Genomic DNA, 17,241 nt, shown 5'->3' with positions numbered 1-17,241 from the left:
ATTGATTTTAATGAATACACGCGTGGGAAGACAACTCTGTACGCAGACAGGGATTGATCTTCGACTTAATCAAAGCATATAAAGATTTTTATAGCATCAGGGTTTGAATTAATGACGCCCCTTCATACGGCACAGACAGAATATATACATACGTCACATCAAAACCACAATGACTTTTAACACGGTTTAAAAGAACATCGTCTTCTATCTCGTCTGGAACACGAGCCCCACATCCTGCCAGACGCTGTTCCTCTTTCCAGAGACAAACATGACTAACCTCTCACCTATAAATGAGTCTAACTAATGTGTGTGTGTGTATGTGTTGACCCTACATGCTCTCTCATCTCACCCGTTGCACTTCTGACCTTTTACCAGAACAGAGGCTCATCCTTATGTGTAATAACCTAACTGAAACTATATGTACTATGTTGAATAAATGTTTTAATCAAGAACCTCTACTAAAAGCTTAATAAAAGAATATAAAAGTATAACAGACAATTTGAATAACCTAGTAATTCATATAGCCTCGTCTAACCTGCTCCTCAGAATAACTTAGACTCTGCTTTCACTCCTGCAAACTCTCTGCAACTTCCTGTCAACTCCTGCCTGCAACTTAGTCTTTCTGAAAGACACACACTGTTTAAACCTCTGAATACAATATCAATGCTGCAGATTATATTATTAATGCAATGGTAATGATGATGATTATTTAACAATAGCAGTAAAATAATTTCCCTGCTCCACACTCTTTACGTCTCTTAACCTTTTGTTGCACACTTGAATTAAAATGAATTGAAACCAGTGTGGCTTTGTGAGTTCGCCTTTACTGCATCTGCAAATATATACATGGACATAGCACAGCGTTACACACTTTTGCAGTCTCACATAACACTTATAGGCGCACTGCCTTATGGGTAGTGGCTGGCTTCTTTACTCCCGCTAGAGCTGCTCATTTTAGGGGATACTCCCTCTTGTGGTGTAACGGGGGAATAACTACGCTTCCTGCACTATGTCATTTTTGAAGACTGGGGCACACATTATTTTACCACAATCAAAGAAAATACATATTTGAACAATCAGACCATTTAACTCACTACAATATTGTCACTAAAGATTATGGGGGGTGTCTTGTTTTGTCCACAATGTCTTTCTTGTCCTTACACTTTAACTTACGTCTTGGATTAGATTGTGCCATCATGTACGACCGTTTCGTGCTAGTTCTTTTTATTTTTCTCTGGTTTTTTCTCCACTTTTTTCACCCATGTTTAGAGAACCAGTGCTCCTTTGTTTACGTTTGGGATCAGCTGTTAGCACTGCTCCCTGCAGCTGCAGCTGCGCTACTGGCAGACAGACCCGACATCCCCAGTGAGCTGAAGAGGAAGAGACGGGGGTGATGTCACCTGAGAAGGAGATGTTACAGACCATCTGTCCCTTCTGTGATCATTGGAAATGTGAGATCGCTCCCTAATAAGATTGAGGAGCTAATGACCCGGTCACAGAGTGTTCTGACAAAACGCCCTACCTATAAAGCTGTCCTACCTGTTGTTACTGCGCATGCGCACAACTCAAAACGGCCGTATTTTTGGTGTTAATAGTGGACGCCTATTATTTGATCCTACCCTGATCATGTGTGTGCAAAACAAGGTTAGTATTATATGTATTACTTCTTTATTACAGTTGATACTTGTTTTCCTTAAGCTGTTGTCAATTTGTTAACTTTTCAAGCTAACATGCATTTTGTTTTTTAGCCCTGGCCTCTCTTATATATTTATTGGAGAATGACAAAATTCTACACTAATCTTCTTTTCAAATGACACAACTCAGAACTCTCTGCCATCCTCAAGTTTTCACATGTCTCTTTTTTAGGTTGTTAAACAGTTTATAGAAAACAGCTGCTCTGTGTGCTGAAGCAGACAATTCTAAAAACTCCACCACTGTATTTGTGCTTTGAGGAAATTTTCCTTTGGTAACACAATCCCTTATTGTAAATATTTCCAAAGATGATTTTCTCTTATCAAACCGTATTTTGGGTTATTTCAGCCAATGACATAAACACTCCCCCTGAGTAAAGAGCGCTTATCCTGTGTTTGCCTTTAACAAGCCATTCCTTCCAGCACACCGTTTCTGTACAGCAGTGTTGTTCCATAGCGAGGTGTAAGGTTGTCTTAAATCAGATGCTCCACACATTGTGCACCTCTACCCAGACAGCCTTAGAATACCCGAGCACGGGGTTATCATGAAAGTCTTGTCCATTAACAGCTGAACCCTGTGAGAGAACATCCAAGGGTGTAAAAGGGCTCACTAGTTCCTGTTCGATCTTCATCCAGCTCAGCTCCGTCCGATCCTGTCCAGTGCTTGGCCAGTCTTGACAAAAGCTAAATTATACAACTTCACATTTGGGAGGGCCATTACTCCAATGTCTTTAGAGGCCCAGATGTTCTTTAAATTCACTCTTGGCTTCTTGTTATTCCACAAAACATCTTTAATTAGCTTCTCAAAATTGACTAAATATGTGTAAAGGAATTCTTACAGGTAACATCATGGAAACATAACTGAACTGCGGGGCCGCCATCATGTTAATCACATTAATTTTACCCCGTAACGTAAGATTTAAATTAGCCCATTTATCCAGATTTGTTTGTATCTTTAGGAGGAGAGGTTCCATCTTTGGAAGCATAATATCCTCCAGTTTGGGTTTAATATTATTCCTAAAGACTTCATACCTGAAGGTAAATACTTCAAAGTGAATGGAGTAATGGATCTAGAGTGACATGATGCTGATAGGGGCGTGCCCTCTGATTTGTACCAATTTATCTTATAACCTGACAACCTTGAAAATGACTCAACGCATGTGAGCAGCGCCGGTAGAAATTAAATGTTATCGTTAATACTGCTAAGATGCTGTCAGCATATAGAAATAACTTGTTCCCTGCCGCCTGCGTGAACACCTCTGATAGCCACGTTAGCTCGATTAGCTAAGATCAGTGGTTCCAGAAATATCGTGAAGAAGAGCGGGGATGAAGAACACCCCTGCCGGGTCCCACGACTGAGATGGAAAAACTCTGACACCAGTCTATTTGTCAAAACTGCTCAGCAGGACATTTTGTCGATAATCAGGTTCTCTGGCAGCAGGTCAGTCACACGACTGAACAATGTGTGTGTGTTAGTCCCTGTAGGGAAATGACTCCTCTGCATTTAACCCATTCACCCAGTGAAGCAGGGCAGCCACCAATGCAACACCCGGGGAGCAGTGTGTAGGGACGGTACCTTGCTCAACCTCAGGGCCCTTCAGTGGAGTTGAACCACCGACCCTCCGATCATGGGGCAACTACTCTACCTACTGGGCTGTCTCTGAACAACTGGGTATAAAAAGAGGCGGAGTTTCTCAGGAATTAAAGCTGGACAGATGTTCATCTGCACAAAAAGTATCAGAATTATGTTCTTCAGTGTTAAATTATCTACAGGAAGTAATCCAAACGTGATTGTCATCGTTTTATTTTGAAATGAACAGTGTTGCTGCTTCTACCTTCATGCTGTACGGTGGTTTAATCACTCACTTTGGTCACTGGAGGACTTTAAAACTGCTTAAAACGAAATAATTATAAAAACTGTCGTTGTTTGGATGCAGGAAGAAAAAGACTGAAGACAAATGAACGGATCCATCAGCAGCACCTGACGCTCGTCGCTCCAACATCGATAAAAACACTCATCACCTCATGATTCACACATTAAGTTGAGTTTATTATAAGAAACAACACAAAATACTTTCATTTTCTGATCCTTCACATTGCGACTGAAACACCGTTTAAACAGAAGCTGTAAATATGTCTGACAAACATGGCTGTCGTGCATTATAATGAAGAGGCTTCAGGATTGTGGCAGAATGACACAGAGTCATGCAGCTGATGTGTTGCTGATGTGTAAAAACAGATTCCTGTTTCTTGACTTTTCGGAGCTTGTTGTCAAACACCGAGTGGATTTTTCTCTACATGAAAATCTTCTCATCTTTCATACATGAATCATTTCCTTCCAGCGGCTCTGAATCAAACTGCTGCTCTGAGGTTTCCAGGCTTTACTTTCTGAGCTCTTTCAAAGAATCCAGTTTACATGAAACTGCAGCAGCTTTGAAAGTTTGATTCACTTTTTTATTCTCACTGCTGCACAAACCTGATTTGACATGTTTGAGTAAAAACTCAAAGTTTAAACTGTAAAATGCAGCAAAATGAGCCTCCTCTTAGTCTGCATGTTGGGACATGTGGTAAATACACTTGTTTTGGTAAATGTGGCTTCAGGGAGCCTTCGGCGCTCTGACGGACGTTCTTGCAGACGTCAGAACATCGGCTGGACGGGCTCCAGCAGCAGTCTGCCTGAACCCGGGCCTCGGCTGTCGGAGTCATCGGCTGCAGGGATGAACAGAGTATCACAGAGGTGCACGTGCTCTGGCCTCTTCTTCTGCTCTGACTTTTGCAAACCTGCATTCATGACTGTGTGTTTGCTGTGAGCATGACTCAGCACGAGGAGGCAGTCACATGACAAACAGCTGTATGGATGAGATCTGCTCACAGTGCAAACTGCTTACTCATGATTTCTGTTCTTTATAAATAACGGACTCTGTGAAAGACGAATGAAGCAGAAGATATAAGTGTGACGCACAGACAGCGACGCCTCACAGTAATCAGATTACCAGATGAAGGTTAGTGATTACATTTCCTCCACACACTCTGATTTCCTGTCAGAGCTGACAGGAAACAGCAGCACACCTGTGAGGACTCATAGCTTCACACACAGCAACACTGACATTAACCTGCAAACACAACAGCCTCCGATCATCAGCTGACCGTCGCTAACAGGCCAGTGTTCACACCTGTGCTGAGGTGGGACAGAGTGACAGTTTGGTCCGACTGATGCTGAGAAAAAAGTTCATTCGCTCAGGATTCTCGTCCTGACGCGTTTATCCTGCTGCTCCAGCACAAACAGCAGCGTACCTGAGCTATGATCACGGTTCCTGCAGGTCAGCTGATCATTCTGATGATCGCCGAATCTAAAACTCACCTTTGCACAGATTTCCTGTGAAACTCTTCACAGCTGTGACAGTCACACCGTGGTCACATGACTGAACCAACCTGAGAGCTTCAACTATGAAGTGCTGACCTTAGCGCAAGAGCATCGTATCAATAATGATAATAACAATAATGATAAAAATTATAATTATCATTATAATAATAATGATAATGATAATAATAATATTCAATTCAATTTTATTTATATAGCGCCAAATCACAACAAAAGTCGCCTCAAGGCGCTTCATAGTAATAATAATAATAATTATAATGATAATAATTATAATAATGATAAAAAAATAATAATAATAACAATAATAATAATGATAATAATCATATTTTTCATTAAAACTGTTTATGAGTTTCTCCAGGATGACTTTTAACACCCACAGTTTGAACCTGTGCAACTTTTAATAAACGATACTTACAGGAGACACCTGAGTCAGAGGCGGAGTCAGAGGCGGTGTCAGAGGAGCTTTGAGAGTCTGAAGGAAAGAAATTAATTCAGGTAAACTTGTGAGTTGAATATGTAAAATTAACAATATCACGATAAAAATAATTAACATAACTTTCATATTTACGCATCACTGCACAGTTGAAAACACACAAACTTGAAAAACTTAAATAAAAAAAAATTGCTGCACAACCAGTAAATTTTTAAGCTAATGTTCAGGAAAAGTATTTCCTGTTTAGAGTTCAGGTTTGACTTTTCAAGTGTGTGTAACTTGACAAGTTAACTGCAATAAATTACAGGTAGTAATAAAATAAACTACTAACTCTTTTACGCTGTGTCCGCACCTACACGGGTATTTTTGAAAACGCAGCTGTTTCGTCCACGTAAACGGCGTTTCGAATCACCGAAAACGGAGATTTTTTTTAAAACTCCTTTTTTGCGTTTACGTGTGGACGAGGAATACAGAGTTCGTCACACAATGTCAAAGGTATGTGCCTTGTTCACGTCACGCTGAGCGCACCTTATTTTTTCCTATGAGATGAACTGCAGAATGGCAGATAGAGACAAAACACTGTTAATCTGACTGTCTGCAGGTTTTACACGCTTACGTACACAGATGCAGTTACTGTCCCTCCATTTACAAAGGCAGAGGCGTCATGTGTGATTATTTTACATGTAGTTGTTTTTTTCTGTGTAATAATATTTAACATTGCTATCAATGCATTTCTTAAAAATTGCCTCTCTGTGCAAAATAGGTTTAAAAACAAACAGCTGTGAGATCCTGTTTGTTCGTGATTTAAACCGGGGAACAAATCGTGGCAGGATCAGCCTGATGTTATTTGTATCCCGCTGTAACTTTACTGTATAAAGAGCAAAATTCCCAAAGTGCAGACGGTCTGCACTTTGGGAAGCTGTCTTAGAGGAAGAGGACATTTTTAACAAAAGCTTCTACAGTGGGGCAAAAAAGTATTTAGTCAGCCACCGATTGTGCAAGTTCCCCCACTTAAAATGATGACAGAGGTCAGTAATTTGCACCAGAGGTACACTTCAACTGTGAGAGACAGAATGTGAAAAAAAAATCCATGAATCCACATGGTAGGATTTGTAAAGAATTTATTCGTAAATCAGGGTGGAAAATAAGTATTTGGTCACCTCAAACAAGGAAAATCTCTGGCTCTCACAGACCTGTAACGTCTTCTGTAAGAAGCTTTTCTGTCCCCCACTCGTTACCTGTATGAATGGCACCTGTTTGAACTCATCATCTGTATAAAAGACACCTGTCCACAGCCTCAAACAGTCAGACTCCAAACTCCGCCATGGCCAAGACCAAAGAGCTTTCGAAGGACACCAGGAAAAGTATTGTAGACCTGCACCAGACTGGGAAGAGTGAATCTACAATAGGCAAGCAGCTTGGTGTGAAAAAATCAACTGTGGGAGCAATCATCAGAAAATGGAAGACATACAAGACCACTGATAATCTTCCTCGATCTGGGGCTCCACGCAAGATCTCATCCCGTGGGGTCAAAATGATCATGAGAACGGTGAGCAAAGATCCCAGAACCACACGGGGGGACCTGGTGAATGACCTGCAGAGAGCTGGGACCAAAGTAACAAAGGTCACCATCAGTAACACACTACAACGGCAGGGAATCAAATCCCGCAGTGCCAGACGTGTTCCGCTGCTGAAGCCAGTGCATGTCCAGGCCCGTCTGAAGTTTGCCAGAGAGCACATGGATGATACAGCAGAGGATTGGGAGAATGTCATGTGGTCAGATGAAACCAAAGTAGAACTTTTTGGTATAAACTCAACTCGTCGTGTTTGGAGGAAGAAGAATACTGAGTTGCATCCCAAGAACACCATACCTACTGTGAAGCATGGGGGTGGAAACATCATGCTATGGGGCTGTTTTTCTGCCAAGGGGACAGGACGACTGATCCGTGTTAAGGACAGAATGAATGGGGCCATGTATCGTGAGATTTTGAGCCAAAACCTCCTTCCATCAGTGAGAACTTTGAAGATGAAACGAGGCTGGGTCTTCCAACATGACAATGATCCAAAACACACCGCCCGGGCAACAAAGGAGTGGCTCCGTAAGAAGCATTTGAAAGTCCTGGAGTGGCCTAGCCAGTCTCCAGACCTCAACCCCATAGAAAATCTGTGGCGGGAGTTGAAAGTCCGTGTTGCTCGGCGACAGCCCCAAAACATCACTGCTCTCGAGAAGATCTGCATGGAGGAATGGGCCAAAATACCAGCTACTGTGTGTGCAAACCTGGGCCCTGTTTCAGGAAGCCGGTTTGGAAAACTCAGAGTGAAAAACGATACTCAGGGTTGAGTAACCCCGAACTGTCCAACTCGGAATATTCGGTTTCAGAAAGGCTGATAACAATTAGTTCAGTCAACGCGGAGTTGCTTTAACCCCAAGTGAAGCGCGCGGACGAGGATACATAAAGCCCTGATAAGCGGAGCACAGATTAAGCGAGTCACCATGGAGACGGAGGGAAAGAAGGCGCGGTCAATGTATTTTACAGCGCTTGAGGCCGAAATTCTGATGGCAGCATATGCCGATAACATGCAAATTCCGCGGAAAAAAGTAACACAGCCACAGCTGCAAAAGCATGCATGGCAAAACATAGCCGACAGAGTCAATGCGTGAGTGTTAATTTAAACATTGATCTAGGGATTTCCACCCATTTAACACGTTATTTTATCATATGTTATTTTATTTGTTATTTTATACATTTTATTTTGTGATGTGATGTGAGCGCAGGTGCAACCCAACAGGCCCCAAACGTTCCTGGCAGCAAGTAAAAATGAAATATAAAAATATAGTCCAAACAGGTGAGGTGTAATTGTATTATGAGCCATAGTGCTTGGTCTGTTTGTCCCATGTAAATCAATTGCAGTTAGAGGCTACATTAATTTTCTTTCTGTAAGCACTTATTGAAATTATCTGAGCACATTACAAGTACATATTTGCTTACTCTGTATGCTCAAATGTGGCCCGTTATAGCCAACAGAAAAAAAGCGGAGGCCCGAAAAACAGGTGGGGGTCCTCCACCACCACCACTCACAGAGGCTGAGCAGTTGGCCCTCAGCCAAAACAGTGGGCGCCCTGTGGCCGAAGGCATCTCTGCGGGGACATCCTCTGAGTCAATAACCCCGCAAGACACAAGTGCCTACATAGGGGGTAAATTCAAAATAATACATGATGTGCATACATCCTTTCTTCACAGTCACCTTTGCAGTGCTACTCATTCATTTGATAAACTCTTTACCATAATGGATTATTTTGTAGTGAAGTTATTTTCCTACTGATTTTGCCTTCCCTCAGTCTTGGTTGTCTTTGAGAGCATAATGACAATGAAGTGTAAGGTGATTGGTATGTTTGTTAATTGCCATTTGGTCCCTTGTAAGTTATAAGTGACCTGTATAAACCTCATATTCTATCAGTTGATGGTGGTGGTGTACTGCATCTGGTGCAGCCTCCTGTTGAGCCAGACCAACATGCAGTTGTGAGTAATACTCCACAGATTATATGAGTGTACAGTAGAACAGCAATGTTGTTTATTTCTTTACTACAGGAAAATAATGAAGAAACATTGACAGCTGTTACAGAGGAGGAAGCAACAGAGACACTTTATGAGGTGTACATCTTTTAATACTTTGTGTACAGGAAATACAGGCGACCAATAAAGCCAGTTGAACAAAAAATCTGTTTATTCTTCTTTCAACATGTTGAGGTGATGGGTCAAAGGAAATGATTGTGACATATGGTGTCTCTGACTGCGCTTCCATCTTGTATGTCCGTGGGAGGGTCAGGATGTTCATGGTTTGGATCACTGCTGATGTTTGGTTCAGAAGGACAGTGTTCTCCTCTAATTGTGGCAATGTTGTGAAGAATCACACATGCCACAATAATGTCACATGCCCTTTCTGGGGTGACCCTGAGTCTTTGCAGGCACTGGAACCGGGCCTTAAGCATTCCGATAGTCATTTCAATTCTGGCTCTTGTCCTGCAATTAGCCAGATTATATCGCTGCTGTGGGCCCGGTTCAGGGTCAGGGTAAGGGGTAAGCAAATAGGGTAAACATGGATACCCCCTATCACCAAGCAAGTAGCCAGTGAACTCTCCTAAGACAGAAGGATACACTTCAGTTCAAATGTCCCTGAAGCAATTGGTCTTTATATATTTTAAAGTATTCTCAACTCACCATGTCCAAATTTTGTGCTCAGTGTACATTCACGGAATATTTGTGAGTCATGGACAGAGCCTGGCCACTTGGCTTCCACATTTGTGATAATGTTGGCAGCATCACATATGATCTTCACAGTGCAGAGAACACAAATTAGCATCCATTACTATAATGAAATAATTTGTTAGTTTGACATGCTACAGGGAACTATGTACCTGTACATTAATGCTGTGGAAAGACTTCCTGTTCACATAGTCTCCTTCATTTACTGAAGGAGCAATGATTGGAATGTGAGTGCCATCTGTACAGCCAATCACGCCTGGGAACCCTGAAAATAAATGTAATATTTAAGTAGTAGTTAAAGTATCACCACATCATGAATTAAGTTTCGTTCATCCTGATACCTGCAATTTTGTGGCATCCCTCTTTGATAAATCTTGTGGGTCTATGACCGGGGAACACCACAAACGAGTACAGGAGACGTTTCAGTGCAACTGTAACATTCCTGACTGCCCGACAGACGGTAGCCTTGGAAACGTGCTCAGCGTCTCCAATATTATACAGAAAGCTCCCGTTTGCAAAAAAACGAAGTGCAATACAAATAATATGTACAGAACTGAGAGGATGTCCGCGATGTGTCACATGCGTAATATATGGCCTGAGGATGTTATCCAAATAAATTATAGATTGTGCTGAGAAACGGTAACGTTCGCACAGAAAATCATCAGGAAATGATAAAATGTCCAAACGCGCTCTGATCACTCTCTCCCGGCGGAGAGCTCTGCGGAGAATTTGGGCTTCAACATCTACTGGCTCTTCAAGGAAGGGGCACGCCATGTCCGACACTTCCTACTGTCAGGTTTCCGACAAATGGGCGGAGACAGTCAGGGTTAGTTGTAGTAAACCTGCTAGGGGGCAGGTTAGCTTCACGGAGTGTGTCGTCATAGTGACTCACTCAGGCTGCAGCTGAACTCGCTTTGTGAAACCGAAAACCCAGAGTTTTCGTTAACTCAGGGTATACTTACTCAGTTTTTCCACTAAACCGGCTTCCTGAAACAGGGCCCTGGTAAAGACCTATAGTAAACGTTTGACCTCTGTTATTGCCAACAAAGGTTATGTTACAAAGTATTGAGTTGTATTTTTGTTATTGACCAAATACTTATTTTCCACCCTGATTTACAAATAAATTCTTTACAAATCCTACCATGTGGATTCATGGATTTTTTTTCACATTCTGTCTCTCACAGTTGAAGTGTACCTCTGGTGCAAATTACTGACCTCTGTCATCATTTTAGGTGGGGGAACTTGCACAATCGGTGGCTGACTAAATACTTTTTTGCCCCACTGTATAAAGTATTTACTTGCTTTCAGGTTTTATTCAAATGTTAGTCTTTTCATTTGTTTCCCCACTTTTTTCCTGTTTCAAAATCAAACACCAGTTTGTGAGAAGATTATCTTCTTTTTTTTTTTAAAACAGGCATCGGTTTTGCATTGGCATTGGCTAATTTGCCAATTGTATGTTAAAAATGTTTGTATTTTAATATTCAAAAATGTTTTTGCCCAAAACATATGTGCACTACATGTCAGTAAAAATACTATGCAAATATTGATGTCCTTGAATGCTGAATAAACACTGACTGATTGTATCTCTTGTACTTTATCAACGCAGTATCTAAAAACTTTGCACCGTAGTGGTTAAAATCTCATTCTAATAAGAGTTCAAAGCGCATTCGGTTATTAGGTTTACGGGGTTATTGAATTATGGTTAACGGTTGGTAGAATTGTTTTTAACATTATCTGCCAATTACATCTGCCACCCTTCTCCAAATCTGTGCCCCTACCTGGCCCCCCCAACAAAAATTTTCTAGACACGCCACTGGCTGGGATGGTCAATTTGGTAAAGTAAATCCGTTGGGCATCTTTCTTCGCCTTTAGACAATAATTCTGATGTAAAAGAGCCAAACAGGACAGGCAAAAAAAAAAAAATCAAAGATATCATTACCGACTCGACCCTCCCATTTATCCAGGATTAATACCAGCTACAGCTTGTGTTCCACTTGATAAATGGACTTATGTGTGTAATCTTTCTCACATGGTGTGTCGTAAACAGTGACAGAAAAATGTCTGTCACAACATCTGAGACTATTTAAATTAAGGCAAAGCTAAAACAATTTTGAGATTTAATTTAAAAATTAATTTCAGCAATCTTATTGTCACATTTTGTTTGGTTTGTGTGTGGAAATATAGTCATTAAATGATGTTGAACAGCATTTTGAAAAGTACATTAATGAGAAGAAGCTGGTTTGCTGGACACGCTTTCTGGAGTAGAGCCAAACATTTTTAATTGTGGAACCAACAGCACTCATGACCTTGTAAACTTTAAATTTTATGTGATGGTGGTGCAACTTAAATGAATAGAACCACATTCAGCATTATGATCATAAATACTTTGCCTATTGGTGTTGTTCTGGTAAAACTAGGTAAATCTCAATCACAATTTTGGCTTCCCACAATTAAATAACCATAATGAAGTGTGTGTTCTGTCAATACAATGTGAAGCAAAAACAAATCAAGTACTGCGGTGTATACAGCCTAAATAGTGCATCAGTGCACTGAATTTATGTTAGTAAGGCCAATTTTTTTTTAATTCAGGAATTTGTGCAAATATGAACCAGAATTCTTCTCTTTAAATGACAATGCACTATAAAAGTTTGGTTACAAAAATCATAAATAATTGTAACAAATAATCATAATTATCATTTTGGGAAAAATTGCGTAGCCCTATTTTCATCTGATGGAAGTTCTTATGAGGGCTTTGGACATCTTTGTCACGGCGGGGTGCGCCGATGTATGTGGAAACAGGACCCAAAAGCAGATGATGACGAGGAATTGTAATGATTAACAGAAAAGTGAACCTTTATTGCGATGACGGCAGGGAATGAACCAAGAGACCAAAACAAACAGGCAAAACACTAAGAAACAAAACACTATAAGGTACTAAGACCAAACACTATAACTATAACTGTGGAGTACATAAGCAGGCAAAGACAAAAACTAAGGCTAAGGTCAACATAACAAACGAAAACTAGAACTATAACTGGGGCGAGGTAAACAGGCTAAGACCATGACTATAACTGTAACTCTGGTGAGATTAAACAGACGAACCGACAATGGCATGAAGAAAACAAAAGGCTTAAATACAGACATGAGGTGATCAGGGGAAGTAGGGACACATGGGGGAACGGCTGACAGACATAAACCTAAAGACAGGACCAGGAGAGGAAAGCTAAATATAATGAACAAAGAACACATGACATTGTCAGAATAAAACAGGAAATGACAACACAACTTAACAGACCTAATACGTGATGAAATAAATAGAAAACCCCAAAACATAGAAAACCCAGGAACAATAACTGCCTAAACTAAAGGCAAATAGGAAATAACACAAACTAATAACATATCAAAAAATACAAAGAAAACTCAGAGTGCTGGGTCGGAGACCCAGCCTGTGACAATCTTAATTGTCATAAGCATCACCTGCAGGGACACACAGCAGTATTATTTTTACATGCATGAAAACAAACAGAAGGTTCAGTGTTGATATTTTTTTGTTTCCCTTAAGTGTAAATCTGTGCAGTGCAAATTTCAATAAAACATACTCACAAGAGAAACCACAGTCAAAGTCAAAGCCTAGTTCGATCAGTCATTCTAATGTTGTTAATGATATTCTCTTAACTCTGGATTCTGGCAGCCCTGCTGCCTTTGACACAGTCAACCTCAATCGTTAAAACACACGCTGATAAAAAGGAAAACATATAGATATCATTCTCAAATATGATATGCTGGCTCAAACGTGTCAGTGGTTTCAGTTTACTTATCTGGAAGGACTTTTTATTTCAGCATGTGCCCCCACAGCTCTACAGCAGCCCCTCTTAATGATGGTGCATCTGAAAGCTCAATCTTGGGTCTACTCTTGTTTGCACTGTACATGTTGCCACTAGGAGTCTATTTTTCTGTCTTTTTTAAACCGTATAACCTTTCATTTCACTGTTTTGCAGACAACTTGCATATTTGTCTTTAAAAGCAGAGAAAGATTCATTTCAACTGTTGCTACGTTGCCATGAAGACGTTAAACAGTGGATGTTCTTAAATTTTGAAAATTAAATGAAAACAAAAAAAAAATGTCATTTTGCCAACTCTATTAGTAAATACATTGACAGTGTTCAGTGAAGGTATTTACACAGTAGTATCAGACACAGTTTAGTTTTTGTAATCATCCTGCAGTTTACTCAGCTTGGCCAAAAACTCTTTGGCCTTATTAATAAATAAAGGAGATTAATCACTATGTTTTACCACGACACACCAATGTAAATTCATTAAAGTAAATGCTGTAATGAAATTTCCTGTCACATTCCTTTTAAAACACATGCCACTTTATTTCTAAAGCACCAAAGGTCTGTACAAAAAGAAAAGAAAAAATCAGAGATCAGGAATAAACGAATACATCAGTACATACAAAGGGTAAAAGTTCAAGACAGATGAAAACTCACGCTGGTATAAAAGCCAAGGAGAAAAGGTGTTGGGTTTTTTTTTTTTTTTAAACGAGTTTTAAAAACAGCAGGAGAGTGTTTACCTGCCTGACCTCTAGCAGCAGCTCATTCCACGTTTTAGGAAAACTGCAAAGGCTCTGGATTTATAAAATGTCTTTGGGAGAGTCAAAAGCACCTGGTTAGCTGATCTACAAGCAGGTGATGGCGTGTAAGGGTGAAACATCTCAGACAAATAAGAAGGGCCAAGACCTTTAAGAGACTTCCAAACAAATAAAAGAATTTTAAAATGGATTGGAAACTGAATGGTAAGCTAGTGAAGGTCCACTAAACCGGGGTTTTTGTGCTCTCGTTTGCTTAAAAATCGTACAGCAGTGTTTTGTACCAGCTGTAGATGTGAGAGGGGGGCCTGGCTTATTCCAAACACAAGACATTAATCCAGGCGAGCGATGATAAATCCATGGATCAGAGTCTCAAGGCGGCATCTAGACAGGATGGGCTTCATTTTGACAGCTGCCTCAACTGAAAGATGGAGGATTTAACCACAGCATTGACATGTGAGTCGAGTTTTAGGCTGGGGTCCATTTTCACACCTAAATTAGTGATGCTGGATTTTTCGTGGGGGGCCAAAGAGGAAAGGTCAAAGTCAGGGATACAGCTGGAGGCACTGGATTTAGCATGACCTCAGCCAGTATTCTCTGTGGCAGAAGGTTTAGTGTGAATCCTGAACCTGTGAGCTGCAGGCATGAACAACAGTATTATTTTACATGTAAAGTAACACAGAGGCTGATCTGCTCTGATTTATTCTCTGTTCTTTGGCAAAGCTGCTTTCTACCCTCGCTCTAACTCAGAAAACATACTGCAGGTTCTCAGTGAGGGATACACCAACCTGATCATATCATGAAAATTAATAAACCCTTATGTGTAAGGGACACACTCCACTTAAATATTTACTTTCTATCTGTAATTTAAATCAATTAAATGTAACAGGGACTTCCAAAAATAGAAACCCACTGATCTGATATTTATTAGGAAAATAATAAAATAGTCAAAATCAAAAAAGAAAAGTCAGCTAGCAACGATCAAGTTGATGTGGATCCAGCTCTGTGAGACTGATATCAGACTGGTGCAGTAGTATCCTACATCATCAGTTATACTTACATGTCAGAGTAAAAACCGCTGGAGAAAGAAGAGGCCACTGTGAAGGAGAAAAAAGTATTCACATGGGTTTAAAATGTGTCAGTCACTACCAGAGTACAGAATAATGTGGCTTACAATTACACATCACAGAGCTCAATGCTACATGTTAGCTGACAAAAACTTACTGGAACTTGCTTTATTACCCTCGTCTTCGTCAGCACTTCCTGTAAAGACAAAGGAGGAAAAAAGTAAAAAAAAGTAAAAAAAAAAAAAAAGTAATCAGCTGCAACATGAGCTTAAAATGTATCAGTCAATATCACAGTACAGAATAATGTGACTCATATTATACAACACAGAGCAGCATGTTAGCTGAGGGAGACTTACTCTCACTGTCTGTGAGACGTTCGGTTTCCCCATCCTTCCCATCTTTAGCATCAGCCTTCTTATCTACAGTAACTGCTGCACTTCCTGTAAAGACAACATACATTGTGAGCTACATGAAGGAAACAGCAAACTTTAGCAACACACTGATGTGATGCTGGTGATCGTTCTGATGGGACGGTCGTTCCTTTCATTGATTACTGCAGGTTCTCACAGGCTAAGGTGATAAGTGGTGCTGTCATGTAGTTAAGAGTGGGAGAGAATAGACCGGGTTATATTTGTAGTCATAATTTAAAGATAAACGTGGGAATTCCCCAGTGTTCTTGAACACCTCACATCAAAGGAACGTGGAGGAAAGCCTGCAGGAAAGGAGTCGACGTTCCTAAAAACCTTTTTGTTCCAATTCAGAAAGTAAAAACATCCACGTCACACAATTTTTATTCACCATTATCAATAAAAAGTTATCAAAGTTTCATTTTAATGCAACAATGACTCTCATAGAAATTTGTTTCACTGGTCCTCTACATCCCACTCTGTGCCCCACAGATGGAGAACGACTGATATAAAAGAGGCACCGTTCCACATAAAACACACAGAATATGAAGAACATCTCCTACAATCTACTGGGCCTTAAAATAAACTGTTATGTGTGTCTGAGGAAGGAGAAGGAAACTGTTGGGTTTGTATTTTATTATTGTCATTTGTATTGAGAAACATGTAATCACTTGTGTTTAGATATTTATTTATATAGTTGATGGCATATTGAAAGAATGTCTCATCCTAGGAGGTCTGTAACAACTCTGTGAAGAGTGAAGAGGGGGGTGCGTTCACTCCTCTTCAGAGTGTTCTGGCATAGATCACACCTCCTAGGAGAGGTCGTATCTACTCTTTCTGATATATGGTATAGCAAACACACGTATATCTGTTTGAGTGTAAGAGCCTTTTGTTCAAATGTACCGCTAGACTCCTGGTACCAGCTTTGGGGAGTCTTCACAGGGTCACATGTTGACCCCACACACAGAAAAAATTAATATAAAGTTCAACAAACTATTTTGTATGAATCTTTGTTGGAGGGGCACCTACCATTGATTAGAGGAGTGCTCACAACGCCATTGCCAACTACACACACACACACACACACACACACATATTAGTTACACACTTCAAATGTCCAAAAAGTCAACATTTAACTAAATCCACAGCAGAAAAATAAATGCTTACCTGGTGTAGGAAAGAGTGAAGGTTGAGCTGTTAGACACAAAAGTTTAAATTCTTCTGAGTTTTCACAAAAATCACAACTCATAAATGTTAAAGAGCAGTGACTCCACAGAAACTGAAAGTCAAAAGTACGTCTGAGTGTTTCTTCTGTTTGTTTCATAAAGTGAAACTGAGCAGCTGTCACAGACAGGAACCTCTGCACACACCTGACAGCAGCCATGTTTCACCTGTCAGGCTCATCCAG

General features: G+C 40.4%; 1 protein-coding gene across 5 annotated transcripts in view; it reads right to left on the bottom strand.

Annotated features, from left to right (window-relative positions):
• Positions 1–534: 534 nt before the first annotated feature.
• The window catches only part of LOC146682356 (class I histocompatibility antigen, F10 alpha chain-like), a 28,887-nt gene continuing 12,180 nt past the window's right edge, over positions 535–17,241 (bottom strand). Inside the window, exons 7-13 of one of the 5 annotated variants that reach the window (XR_014917413.1) lie at positions 17,001–17,027; positions 16,863–16,898; positions 15,783–15,866; positions 15,584–15,622; positions 15,420–15,456; positions 14,224–14,995; positions 535–745 (exon numbers count right to left, since the gene is read on the bottom strand). Coding sequence is in view for 4 of the 5 variants with exons in the window: in XM_085445586.1 (XP_085301712.1) it covers positions 14,971–14,995; positions 15,420–15,456; positions 15,584–15,622; positions 15,783–15,866; positions 16,863–16,898; positions 17,001–17,027 (248 nt within the window). In the remaining variant the exon portion in view is untranslated. Of the gene's footprint in view, positions 746–3,720; positions 4,401–5,488; positions 5,546–12,597; positions 14,996–15,419; positions 15,457–15,583; positions 15,623–15,782; positions 15,867–16,862; positions 16,899–17,000; positions 17,028–17,241 lie in introns of those variants that run through there. The other 4 variants (XM_085445587.1, XM_085445586.1, XM_085445588.1 and 1 more) reach the window with 4 other exon arrangements.

Source organism: Copadichromis virginalis, linkage group LG22 (assembly GCF_057382275.1).
Source record: "Copadichromis virginalis isolate Kocher_CV1m ecotype Utaka linkage group LG22, C_Virginalis_male_GT1.1, whole genome shotgun sequence".
In the NCBI taxonomy this organism is placed as follows: domain Eukaryota; kingdom Metazoa; phylum Chordata; class Actinopteri; order Cichliformes; family Cichlidae; genus Copadichromis; species Copadichromis virginalis.
This window is presented reverse-complemented; position numbering and strand designations above follow the sequence as displayed.